At 38.2% G+C, this 13873-nt stretch overlaps 2 protein-coding genes and 2 long non-coding RNA genes across 8 annotated transcripts in view; 2 read left to right on the top strand and 2 right to left on the bottom strand.

The window, feature by feature from the left end:
* Window positions 1-8252, top strand: part of Rpb8 (DNA-directed RNA polymerases I, II, and III subunit Rpb8) — a 36346-nt gene extending 28094 nt beyond the window's left edge. For all 4 annotated transcript variants that reach the window (XM_069137570.1, XM_046634224.1, XM_069137571.1 and 1 more), the window contains exon 4: window positions 7198-8252. In XM_069137570.1, the coding sequence (XP_068993671.1) occupies window positions 7198-7315 (118 nt within the window). In that variant the 3' untranslated portion in view covers window positions 7316-8252. The remainder of the gene's footprint in view (window positions 1-7197) is intronic.
* LOC124222846 (uncharacterized) lies at window positions 3567-4211 on the bottom strand. Its single transcript, XR_006884130.2, has 2 exons — window positions 4099-4211; window positions 3567-3913 (listed from the first exon to the last, which is right to left on the bottom strand). It is a non-coding gene; the product is annotated as an uncharacterized lncRNA (long non-coding RNA).
* Window positions 8253-9425: 1173 nt separating the features above from the next.
* LOC124222843 (uncharacterized) lies at window positions 9426-13464 on the top strand. Of its 2 annotated transcripts, XR_011177556.1 has the most exons (5): window positions 9426-9721; window positions 10177-10464; window positions 12272-12506; window positions 12585-12717; window positions 12829-13464. It is a non-coding gene; the product is annotated as an uncharacterized lncRNA (long non-coding RNA). The 2 variants fall into 2 exon arrangements; XR_011177555.1 differs by having other exon boundaries at window positions 9426-10464.
* On the bottom strand, window positions 12099-13750 carry Wdr92 (WD repeat domain 92). Its single transcript, XM_046634218.2, has 4 exons — window positions 13347-13750; window positions 12781-13281; window positions 12574-12671; window positions 12099-12475 (listed from the first exon to the last, which is right to left on the bottom strand). The coding sequence occupies exons 1-4, from the start codon at window positions 13611-13613 to the stop codon at window positions 12268-12270; spliced, it is 1074 nt and encodes a 357-aa protein (XP_046490174.1). The 5' UTR covers window positions 13614-13750; the 3' UTR covers window positions 12099-12267.
* Window positions 13751-13873: the final 123 nt, after the last annotated feature.

Here is a 13873-nt window from a genome sequence, read left to right as displayed (position 1 = left end):
GAGTATTCGGCACCTCAGATTATCCTCGACTCGTGCATATTCCTTATTAGATATTTTACTCTCGCCTATTCGGTATCGCTTCGTACTTCTTTCGTTCCGTTGTAAAGAGGAGAACCTTTTTGAATCGTCGAAAAGAGAAGGGACGAAATTTGTGATGATAGAGATTGACAGAGGTAGATGATTGGAGTTAAAACAGTCGCTGAACAGACGAAACTACGGAAAGAGAAAAAACATCGTTTCTGGCCTTTTTTCGTAGTCTTGGAAAGTTTTGCAACCGTGACGCACGGATTGATTATGATAACTTGACGGATTGACTGATTGGTTGATTCTTATTTTCTTTTTCCTCTCCTTCTTCTTCTTCTTTTCTGTCTAATTTTAATAATTTTACGGCTTAACGTTAACTCGGACGTCGCCGGTGTACCGTCGTGTGTCTGTCTTCGTCTTTTTTTTTTTCTTATTTCTTCGTCAACGCGCGTTTTGTCAGTGTATTTAGGCATTTGGATAATCGCGTATTAAACGCAACGAACAATGGAAAGAAAAAAATACAGCTAGAGATTATATACGGCTGTATCTTATCTACGGTATTTTATCATATACATTTCCTCGATTCGCGGGTCCGAAAAAAAACTCTCGTTCTGTACGTAATCGAGGTTATGTTGGAGTCTGAAATCATGAAATCCCTCGTCGAATATCGCGGATAAATCGTTGAATCAGGTTCGAAAAATTACCTCTAGATTTTTTTTCAGTTGAAAGTTTTCAAAATTCTGTTTCTCTTCTGATTTTCTGATATCTATTTTTCATTTGGTGTTTCTTTTTTTTTTTTTCTCGCTTTTTGGAAAAGTATTCACCTTGAAAAAAAATGTGAGACAGAGAGAGAGATGTTATATCAATTATCGTCAAAGTGCGCGTCACGGTATTCATCGCGAACCTCGGTGCGGTTGTTGTTAATTGTTGATAATTTTTAACAATGCACAATTGTGCTCGTTGATTGCACACGAGTAGCAAACGTCATTTTCAAACTGTTACGTTATCACGAGTTACTGCTACGATACGGAGTCGAAGGCTTTCGAACGAACATGAGAAAATGATGTAAGGTTTCTTTCGACCGAGAGAGAAAAAAAAAAAAGAAGGAATAAGCCAACGGTTTTTCATAGACAAAATTCAACACGAATCGTTATAAAGATTCGTTCGTTCAGCTACGAAAATGGGACGAGAGGAAAAAAAGGGATAACGAGAGAAAGAGCGATTTTTTATGTGCGGTGGTGATTTTTTTGAGTCATTTTGCGTCTTCATATTATCTGCAAATACCGCGTTTATCCTTCCGTGTACAATTTGTTTTGTTTTTTTGTTTTCTCCCTCTCAATCTTTTTCCCCCCCTTCAAATTAGCTTTTCCTCACGCTTCACAAACCGTCGTTAATTTTCGTCGTCGTGTTGCGATGGTTTTGAAAAAGGCGAAACGTTTCGGCGCCGACTTTTATACATATAGATGTTGCACACGCCTACATGCAAAGCCACATATATTTAAAGCGCGGAAAAATACCGCGGGAAAAAACAAATAAAAACGACAGAGAAGAAGACGGACAAAGTAGAAAAAAAAATGAAAAAAAGAACGTCTGTCCTTTTTGTTTTTTTTCTCTATGTTTCATTTTCCTGTTATACAACAGACACGTTATATATTCGACGTCACGTGTTTTTTTTCCCCTCTTTATTTTCTTCTACCACGAAGTCGAACATTCGATGCAATTTTTATCCCTATTCGTAATTGTACTTCTTTTTTTTCTTTTTTGTTTGTCGTGGATTTTTTCTCTCGTCGCAGTCGTTTAGAAATTGTTTTACCGAAATAACACAAAAATAAAAAATCAAACAATCGCGTACATTATTTGAGAAAGAATTGTGCAAGAAAGAAGTAAAATCATTTCAATTATAATTGTCGTCGTAACAGTAATTGAAACTAATTAAACTACACGCGGAGTGTATAACACATTGGAAACAAACAACATTCGCGTGTTAAAAATGAGACAGTATTTCCTCTCCCTCCCTCCCTCTCTCTCTCTCTCTCCTTCCTTTTCTGCTTCGTTTCTTCTACTTCTCATAGAGTCAGTCTACCTAGCGATACTATTATTGGCATTGCCTCGCACAGTCTCATCGCATAACACTGTGCTGCTTGTGTTGCCGATGCTGATGCAGGTACTTATGCGTGGGTTCTATCACGAATAAGCAAACGTACAAAATTTACTTCGGCAACTCTTGTTCTAGAGCCGCCTCGCTACCGCCTTTAACTAGCTTCGTTCGCTTGGCAATTACCGCGAAATAATCGCGAGTGCAAACATCGAGCGTGAGCATAAAATCAGTGCATCGTTAGCATTATTATTATTATTATTATTATTATTATACTCTCTCTACGATGCATTTTTTTCTCTCATTCTCTCCTTTCTCTTTTCCTCTTTTCTCATTGATTCGTTGTCTTTCGAAAGAAGCACAAAAAAATCAAAATTGAATCGACGAGATTGGTGTGAAGTTTTATTGAAAAACTAAAAATAATTTAACACAAAAATGAGTAGAATGTTGTTCGAAAATTGTGTGCAGAATCGTGAATTTACGGTCGTGTAATAGGTAAAGAATCACAATAAGTACCGCTTGATTGAACGAAATAATCTTCAGTGTAATTTGAGGGAAAAATTTGTTGGAAAAGCAATCTTTAAGGTTTCAAAAAACGAAAGTAAAAGAAAGACGGAATTGATTCTGTGACTTTTGTATATTCATTTTTGAAAATTATTTATTCACGCGTGAATGGAAAAACGGCTGAACAACATTAGTGATTTAAAATTTTTACACTTCATTGAATTATGTAAAACTTGCACGCGGTTACGAAAAATATGTCAGAAACTCGTTAGGGAAAAAAAAACCTACTAAAATTGAACAGAACCGATCTCGTCGAAAGAAAAATACACGAAATAAATGCCAGCAATTATAAATTGTCAGAATGGGCAAGACGAGAGAAAAGATTGATGAAAAGGGGTGATAAAAATTTCTACTTCCATGCAAAGAGCGGAAAGGAAATAATTAAGTATCGCACGCTTTGAGGTTTGGCAAATTCTCAGAGGTATAAAGTACACGTATATAGCTGACGAATGAATATAAATTATATTTTTAATGTAATATGGCGGTCGGGGCTCGTGCCAGATGCGCGTTTACACGGGCCCTGATTACTGTAAATGCACTATCTGGTACGACACCTCGCCTGTCGCCACCACCGCAACCACCACCACCACCACCACCAGTTCTACCACCATCAACGTCGCGAAATCCGTGATTGCTCATTTTTTTTTTTCTCTTCCAAAAACTATGCGTACGTAATATATTTATGCAGAGATCAAGGATGAAATTGCGTTGAATGAATACGTGCGGTTCAAGGAATGAATCGGTGTCTTCGAATTTGGTATGGATGTATGTGTAATGGATGTTATTTATGAAATTATTTATTTATTTGTTTGTTGTGGTGAAAAGATGAGGACGTGATTGAAACTCGATTTAATAGCAAGTTGTACGCATTTTTTTTTATACGTAAATACATGTATGTGACATGTACACTCGTAAAAGTGGCGAAAGTAATAATAGTAGTAATAACAATGATGAAACAAGATTAGAAATTATTATGATCGTTATTTTTAATAGGATTGACAAAAAATTACTATCCAATTCTACAGAGACGCATATTATCGTATTTGATACACATTTTTCGAGTTTGAAAAAATCTTTCAGCTGTTAAGAGAGCGTCGGGCGTTTTTAAGGGTGTTTATCTATTTACTTATTTATTTCCCTCTTATCGTCATCATCGTCATCGTCATCAGCATCTTCATGGTCATCGTCGTCGTCGTCGGGGTCTTTCCATTCTTTAGATTCTGACCACATCTCCGACGGAAAAAAAACAAAAAATAATTAAAGTTGTAATATATAAACGATTAGAAAATTCAACGAATAGGAAATAAAAAAAAAAAAAAAAAAAATTGAGAAACAACACGCATTACATCCTGTAATAAACTTATCGTATAAATATATTTCATTTTCAGTTTTTCGTAATAAAAATTTATACATACTCATACAATTGTACAATATACTGGTGAACTATACCACGTTTGTTTGATTTAGTTGTCACGGAATAATGACAAAGATCTTAAAAATTCCCGATGAATTCTATAAGAGAGAAAAATCGAAAAAAAATATATATAAGAAACGAATAAATAATTACACGCTATAACAGTTGTAATTATGTTTTTTTTTTTTTTTTTTTTTTTTTTTTTTTAACGTTGAAAAATTGACCCCCCCCCCCCCCCAAACTAGATTTCAATTTCACGAAAATTGAACACGTGAAAATTAGTTGGGTTTTTGTTGTGAGTAAAAAAAAAAATCACTCATCACCTGCAGTAGCAGCAGCAGCAGCAGCAGCAGCAGCAGCAGCAGCAGCAGCAGCAGCAGCAGCAGCAGCAGCAGCAATGTCAGAAACAGCATTAGGTATAAATAAAATAAGCCTCGTGTTCGCGCATATTACGCAATACCACGCGTTTTCTACACATGCATATTATACCTGAACCACACCGTTCTCATGTCCATATCTGTAACGTATGAATAATAGATTGTACGCGTGAAAATAATGATGATGATAATAATTTTAATATTATTAATAATTATAATAATAATGATTATTGTGGTGATAATAATAAAACATGATATATTATGCTGATGAATTAATGTTGCAACGCATGCGGTTGTTTCTACAGATCTGTACGATTACGCGCGCACATGCATAAGACAGTTCAAATAGTATCTGCATTAAATCGTCGTCAGATTAGCGCGCGCGATTTCTGCTGCAGTTGCGGGCAACACCTCACCCTCCCTCTTTTCTCTCCTCTCCTTATTGCCCCCCTTTTCGTTCCATCTGCAGACGGTGCGGAATATTTTGCGACCGCAAATTCATGCTGCTGCAGCAGTTCGCGTTCGATCCTGATTTCATAGACGTCGTTTCCAGTCTACTTTATCGAGAAAACTGTATTGAGGTTATTTATTTTATTTTGTTTTTTTTTTTTTTTTTACGGAAATTATCGCTCATCCGTGTTATGCGGACTGTGCGTTTTATCGTCAAGGATGTGGATAGCATTCCTTCGCGAGGACTTCCGCGGTTTATCTAAAGCGGTTCTATTTCCGGAATATCAACGTTGCATTCCTTCATCTTTCATCGTCGTCACCGACATCGACATCGTCATCGGCGTCATTTTTCATCCTGCGGATTTGCTATGCTTGCTTCGGTACAGTATGGAAGATGTAAACACAGTTTTAAAGATAAAGGCTTGAAAAACTAAAGAGCGAAACTTCCGTATTGGTTAAAAGAAAATTTAATTTCAGATAAAACAAAATCTACTCGTGGAGTGCAAAACCTTGACTCGAACCTCTAAACCCTAAAATTAATGGTTTATTTCTTCGCCTATATCCGACACGTCATTTATTTAAAAAATTTCTTTCCTCGATACTGAATTTTTTTATTTTTTTCATTCAATCTTTTTTCCGTGACCGGCTTTGTGTAGCCGGAAACGAGCCAAGTGCAACGATACCAAACAAATCGTTATTCGGATGCCTTGATACGGAGATATTGGAGTTTAAAGCTTAGCTTTCATTTAGCTTCTCCGTCACTGGTGAACGGTGCGTTGTGCACTGCGCAGCACCGTTGAAGCACAGATGCTGCGCGCGACTCGATCGATCGATCGATCGATAATGCAAATTGCCACTTCCTAGTCGAATTGTATTATGCAGAAACCATATCTTGTGGCGTGTCATTGGATTCGTCGTCGCGTCTTCTACAATGTCCGCGTATTTGCGGGCTGATAAAAATCTATTCCGATTTATAACTATCAGAAAACAAGGATGACGATAGAAACCAAGTAAAGCATCGATGGAAATAAAAATAATGTCGGGTTAAATGTAAATTGAACGTTACGAAGCCGCGAAGTAGGAATTATCGAAGAGTCGGAAATGAAAGGGAAAAAAAATCCTTCAAAGGAAATAACACAATCGATTCAACGATGTGTATTTACAAATGTCTGATTCATTACGGTATAGGCACGTCAGTAATTTCAAATCAAAAATCGCGGGCTCGCGACGACGAGCGTTTGTGCGCGTCTGGTAAATGATATTTCGTAATTTATTTTTAATTATAGCAATTGCTGCGATGCGACGCGGGAAATGCGACGGACTAATTACCAATCCAATAAATCATCGAGGTAAATAACAGCGACGATTCGTCACGTGTGTGATCAGAATTAGTCTCGTTCGTTATATTCGATATTACACAAGCACGCGTTACGATTCAACGTGTTTCGTACCCGCCTACCAAACGACAGATAATGCGATGATTAGAGTTTACGTAACATAATACAAAGCTGTGCGTAACAGAATCCGAAGCGATCTGATGAATTTCATTTAACATTCATATTTATTTTCATCATTTTATTCGTCTTTAAACGCAGCCTGCTGCAACCGGTACTTTTCTTCCATCTCAGTATTCAGTGATCAACCGAATGAAATAATTTTCTAATTAGCATAAATTTGATAATACGACGTAAAGATCTCCGTTTAAACTGTCCCTCATAAAGATTTATAAATACGCGTATGAGGTTACGAAAATAAGTAATTATGAATCAACGCATAACTGAATAAATAAATTTATGAACACCTAGACACTGTGCTAAGCGGTAGTTACGATCTCGTCGAGAATCCACGAACAGCGACCGGCGCCTTGGCAGTGTGGTTAGCTGGTTGTGTGATCTATTTTATAAACACGACCGCTATCGGCACTGCAGCTGTGACGGTCGCATTACTGCAGATGTATTGTAATGTATTATTCCAATTTACGTCATATTTCGAAATGCAACTAATGCAGCAGCACCAGCAGCAGATGCCAGAAACAGATAATCAACCGTATCGAGAAAAAAATCTGATCAATGATCCAACAGTATCTACAAAAAAAAATGTTTAAACATTTGCACGCAATCGTTGCAAATTCCTTATATATATATATATATAAAATCTTCTCAGGGCTGCGGTGGTGCAGTTAAATTATAAATAAACATTAAAACTCGTTAGCTTACGCTTTAAACTATATTTATGAACTAATCTAACGTAATTTCTTTTTGTATTTTTTACAGATCGGCGTACGTTTCCTTCGGTGGATTGCTGATGCGTCTTCAGGGTGATGCGAATAATTTGCACGGTTTCGAGATCGATCAGCACATGTACCTGTTGATGAAGAAGCTCGCCTTTTAGAGAGAGAGATTCGCGTGTGGAGAAAAAAACGGAAACAGCACGTTACAGGCGAAGGAGGGGAAAGATCGGAAGAATCGTCGTTCGCAATCTGCCATATTTCTTTCTATCATCGTGAACGTAAAAGAAAGTAGGCTGCACATTTTTCATACGTTGAAAGACAAAAAGGGTCGCATGAATAAAAAATAAATAAAATTAAAAATTAAACGAATTTGAAGGTGAAGATAATTTTTATCTTCAAAACTGCGAAGCAGTGACAACAATAAATGTGGCTAAAAAACTTTTTTCGCTTTGCGAGAGTACAAATTCGGGAAAAATTATTTATTTGAAAAATATCAAGGTGCGTAATATTGGATATCGCGTTGATTGCACGCGTGAAACTCCGTTGGATCAATGCTATGCAAATCGCGCGTCTAACGCGTTAATTACTTATTTACCAACTCATTAACTGTACATGTTTACAAAATTGTTCTTTAACGTCACAGCAGCAATTTACAAGTAATTTTATGATCATTATCATTATTGCTGTTGCTTTTAGTGTTATGGAATGATTTTCAATCTTTTAACATTCATTTTTTTTCCCCCTTATATTTTCTCATACGTTTCATTCCATTATTCTATCTCTCTCAAAAGAAAGAAATTATAATTTTCCTTTCATACTTTATTAATCTCCCTTGTTTTTCTGTTGAAAACAAAAAAAAACAAAAAAGAAAGTTCAGAGTAAAGACTGCGTATACCTATAACGTTGCATTTGCATTATACGTCTACTTGCTGATACAGAGATGACGTTTTTTATAGTCTAACAAAATCAAAGAAATGCACAAAGCAAATCAGTAATCACGACTGCGATTTGTGTATCGTCAATTCAAGGTGTATAGGATATTACAATATCCATAATATGGATATACCTGTGTACAAATATATGTATGAATATTTTTTATCGCTGGGTTTCATTCTCCTGATCTGTGTATAACACGTATTGTATTGTGTACGTTTGGTTGAGAATTTATAGCCAGTACATCCTTAATCTTACGTATTCGTACAGTAATCGAAGGATCAACGAAGAAACTACATATCGCAAAAACAAAATTTCACCTGTGCGTAAATAATTTTGTATATTGCCAGCGCATATGCAGTGAATATTAATTCATACGTACACAAATTGGAAGAAGATTTTGTATTCATCTACGGGGAAAGAAGAAGGAAGAAGGAAAGGTAAAGAGAAGAACATGAATAGAAATGGAAGAAAATTTGTTTCCAGGTAGAAATTCATACTTTATTTGACACCATTTCACCTGTTTCTCTATTTCTTCCTTCCCATGTATCCTTCCTCTGATCACTTGGGTGCTCACCAAATTGATGCAGCAGCAGTACGCGGATAGAAGCGGAAGAAGAACAAGAAGAAGAAGAAGAAGAAGAAGAAGAAGAAGGAGAAAGGAGCCAGAAACATACATATACTTACGCGACTGCGGAAACTAAAATAGCGCGAGGTAAACTCGGCAGAAAGTTATACAGGTAGAGGTAGGTGTGTCATACATGTATGTATATGTATAACATATTCGTATTTTCGTACCCTTAAACTATACTTACATCGTATACTTATCTCTGAGGAGAAGATGCAACCAACCACTTCAGTCAGGGTTCTGCATGAATTTAACACACGCAGGTATATATGCATAGGCTCCGTGTGAATTATAATATACAGCAAAGAGTATAGGTATAATCATATACCGGAATTCTAATTCTAATTCCGTTTCGAGGACACCCGAAGTATTACAGAGAAGGCGAAGAAGATGCTGAGAATTAAACAAACCGTTTCGATGGCTTTACCGTTACAAAAATAAATAAATATGCAACTGTATGGAAAATCGATCAACATCCGAAATGAAAAGAAAAACAATCAAAAAAAGATGTTAAGAATTTTTTGACGATAACTTGAACCTTTTTGAATATGTTTAATTTTTTCTTTTTTTGTTTCCCTTTGCAAGATATTACAGGGATCTAAGGCTTGAACGGAAATACGTATCGTATATAGCTACCTACCTATGCAAACGAGTCCACGGTTGGTTGGGTCGATCGTTGTTACCGCGTTGCATTTAAACCCGAGTAAGTCACGTAACAACGCGCGGTGTATAAATAATATTCTCATCATGTATAATGTAGATATAGAGACGTATGTATGTACTTACATACATGCATTTACCAGCGTAACACTGCACCGCGTTAATTATATCATTCACGGTTATATCGTACTGGCACTTTGATGTATGTATTTGCCTTTACACCCACCTACCGATGCGCACGGGGCGTGCTTCGTGGGATTCTGTATTCAAGAGTGTGAGATTACGTACAATGGCTGACAACAAGTATCTGTACGAATTGAAAACAATTTACATTCTTACAAAAGTGGTGCGTGTATGGAAGTTCTTGTGCTCAATTTATTCTTGCACACACCAATTCCTGATATATATAGCGTTGTTATAATTAATCTCATATGTCATGGTTCGTGATGATGATGTGCATTGAAAATGATATGATAAATACTCTTCGCCTTGTGCACTGTCCTGTTTTTTTTAACATTATGGAATAGAAACTGTGTGTTTGTGTATCTGATCAGGAATTCCAGATATTTTTATTTTTGAGGAGGTTATTTCAAGCGGAGAAAACTAATGTAGAACAGCATAGATTCAAAATCGAAGAACGGATAGGAAATTAGGGATTGAAGAATTGACTACATTTTGATTCTTTTACAATGATGAGTTTATTTCAATAATGAAAATCGAAATTCACAACCTCTTGGTATAGGTATATTCGAATTTAAACTTTGGATTACCACTACATGATGTAATCACTGCTGGTTGCAGGATTCTGGAGCGTAATCGGATTTTAGGATACCTGTTACCAGAATCATTCTGAAGCTTTACATACAGTTGTAGGAACGCCGGGAATTTTGTTTCACGCAGATCGCAAACTCAATTCAGATCTAATTCGAGATCCAAATTAGTTGGTTGATCGCTTACTGAAATCAGATTTGGATTTTGGATGTAAAAGGGAGGATTGCCGCTAGCAGATTACGGTATGATCCGGATCATCCTTCAATGCATCAACTCCGCAACTGGACATCAGAAGGAGTAAAAATCAGCCGAAAGATGGTGAGATGGTATTTATTGCCCTAAAATAAGTCTTCGAACTTAATAATCGTCATTTGAGACGTCTTTCGGATAAAATATTGCACGAGTCGTTTATCTGTCTCTTTCTCTCGGACAAATTTTGACTTTATAGTGTAACGTGGGCAAGGTTTCAACGTGATTAATAGTCCATTTCACTCCGATAATTGGCCGCAGCAAAGCTGGCTGCACCCTGCGTGGGTTAAACGGGTGGGTACACGGAGCATGGATAACTCATGTAATTAAAGTCGCGGAATCCGTGACCTTGAATAGAGCCAGCCGGAGCCACTCAGCTAGCTATTTAAATGAAATCATCGGGTACCGCGAGCGTACGGATCCGCCTCTTCCCCCCCTTTGGTGAAAGTAATTTCTAAATTGAAAATATGAATAGTTTCTCACAAAAACTTGTAGATTTTCATTCTCTGCAAGCCAATGCAATTTAAAAAAATAGGAAACGTTCGAATTTCCATAAAATTATTTGTGGTTGTAGAAATTATCGCCAGGTCCCTTGGTAGGAATCGAGTGTGGCCGGCGCTGGTGAACGCCGTAAATGCTGTAATATCTACGATCGCATATCCGTAATCCCGTGTTTCACGCACACGCCTTGTGCCCGCTTCAACACAACGGTAAAATACCCTCGATTTCACGCTGCCCGTGTGCGGTGCGCGAGCAAAGAGCAAAGCTAGGCGAGCGATCGAGATGCTACGGGACTCGGATGCCATCACACGACGCGGTGGCAGCGGAACCAAAATGGCCGTTGCGTAACGACGCCGAATGGCCGCCCGACTCCGGTAGCGGCGTTAATAAGCGGTTGCTTACAAATAGACTGCCCCAATAACATATTATTCCCCTTATCTCGGCGCAACCCCTTCCTCTCCTGCTTCTTCGTCTCCTCCTCCTCGAAACTCTGTACTCTGTTCTTCTCTCCTTCACCTAGACTCGTTACATACGTGTTTTCGTAGTCGGTCATGTCCCCCACCTCGTTCTTTCTTCATCTCACTCCCGCTTCGTGCCCAGTTCTGTCTCTGGTTTCTAATGTTGTTGCATAATTGCGCAGGCTTTGAAAATCGATAGAACAGCGCAGAAACTCCCGCAGCTTATTCCTGTACCCATCTACCTACCTACCTAGCTCGTCTATAGACAATTTCACTATATCTATACTCTCGTAACTCACTCTCTGTATCCCTGTTACCGGTAATTCGCTACGCGTTATGGAATCAAATAATGCCCGAACATTTTGATGGTAAATTATTTACATCGAAATTATAAAAATCGATAAAAAAAAAACCACGTCATCATGTTCAATTATACGATAAGAATAATTGACACCTTTTTTTCTTTTCTTCTCCCATCTCGTTGAATTGTATCTACAAAACAAAAATACTACAACTCGCTTTGTGATCGATGGAAGTTTTAGAGTCTTTTATTTTATTTTTCCACGTATATTACCGAAGCTCTTCTATTCAGCGATATTCGGTACATATATATAGCGAAGAAATGAAACTATTTACAATGTACTGTGCTGAGAGCTCTCAAATACGTTATTGGGTTCCATAATTATTTTCTCCTTCTAGATTCAATCGCAGAACTGAGTCTCAAAGTTTTTGCATCCAACTTGATACAATTTTACGTCTTCCATATTATTCTCGTGAACGGTTTTCTGCCCACCATTAGATGATACTGCTAATAATCCTGCATATACCATGGAATGTACGAAAAGCCGGCAAAGAGTAACGAGCCGGACAGATTTGAAAAAAATCTTGCAGAAAATGATACTTTTCTTTTTTTTCAGTACGTGTTCAGTTTCGTGGTGATTATGATACGAAGGCATTGATCAAACGCAGTGCAGACGGCAAGTCCTTGCTTGTCTGGACTCCAATCCAACGAACTGACTGGTTGAGAAGAGAGCGTGCTGTTCTGGAGCAGAGATACTGAACCGACTACTCCCTGCTCTATGCCATCGGCGTCTGCTGTCACTCGCTTTTCAGGATATTGGCTGCGGCACACAAGAACAGAAATTTTACATCGTGAGTATAACATTCGACTAAAAATTTGTTAGGAAATTATGAACTTGAGTGAATGAAATTTATCTACTATTTCCAAAGGCATAGCGATCCTCCACCTCCCGACGTCATGAATATCTCTCGGTTCTGGGGCAGATGACGTACCAGCCATATAGTTGATTTATGCGCCTGAAATCAAGTCGGATTATGGCTTGTTGCAATGCTCTATAAAAGGGTAATAATTGCTTTCTGGTTATTTTGACAAAATTACAAGCAAAACAACTGAACTACAAATTACTTTTTCTGAAAGATAAGAGAATCCTTTTTTGGGATGTTGAGTTTTCAGGTCAAACAGGTAGAACTTGGATTCAAGAGTGGTGGCGACCAGTTTGTTCATCGCGATATCTTTTCTGTCAAACTCCAATCCACAAACTCCGTTCTTCAAGTTGCTCTCCCATCTGAGAGCCATCGCCTTTAGGTCAAACATCTTAACGTCGCCATTGTCATAGCCAGCCGCGACGACCCTTTCTTCAGAGTTGTACGAGTTGCCGAAAGTGACAACCCAGCAGTCCCTACGGTCTTCGCCCTCATTTGGTTCCATTACTGCAACTGGCCGCCCCTTTTGCCGCGGATCCCAGACTTTGACGCTGCCATCTCTGGAGCCGGTGACGATTTCAGGAGCCCCGCAACCTATCGTCTGCCCGCCGATGCCGTCAATGGAGTTTATGATCTCTTTGTGAGCATTTGCCGAATAAATAGGAATCGCAGGATCCTCCAGGTTGTAGATATTCAGTTTACCCTGAAAACGATCAATTGTTAATCCACAGCGAGTAAAGAGCTGGTAACAGCGGCTCAGATTCTTACCTTAAAGTCTCCGGCGGCCAAGTATCTCTCTCTCAAACTTGACGCTCCGAAGGTGCCGCACTTCATCGGATTAGAGCGCTCGATCTCTTTGATCAGCTTAAGCTCCCCGCTGGATATTTCGTATATTTGAAAAACGCCAGATCCTCGCGGCCTCGAACCCATTACAACGAACTTTGCGCTGCTTGGTATCCACTTAGCGTCGAACAAAGAATAGTTCACTGACTTTTCGATGTGACATATTATCTGCGGCTTGGATAGTTTATCCATTTTTAAATCATTCGATACGGACTTGGTTGCACTTTCAGCCGCGAAATTCTACCAGCCGATATCGACACGAGGAGACAGCCTTTTAAATGACTGCGAACACGCGATAAACAAATACCAACGCCTCCTATTAGCTGTATGCCTTATTTATCGCTTCTACGATTTTCATCAAGTGGTAAGCACTTCGCAGTAATCTACCGATGGTCAAAGTCACATTTCTGTTGTACAATAATGTTCATTAAAGCTTTGGGCTTCTGGCTAAC

The sequence above is a fragment of the Neodiprion pinetum genome, chromosome 7 (genome assembly GCF_021155775.2).
Source record: "Neodiprion pinetum isolate iyNeoPine1 chromosome 7, iyNeoPine1.2, whole genome shotgun sequence".
In the NCBI taxonomy this organism is placed as follows: domain Eukaryota; kingdom Metazoa; phylum Arthropoda; class Insecta; order Hymenoptera; family Diprionidae; genus Neodiprion; species Neodiprion pinetum.
This window is presented reverse-complemented; position numbering and strand designations above follow the sequence as displayed.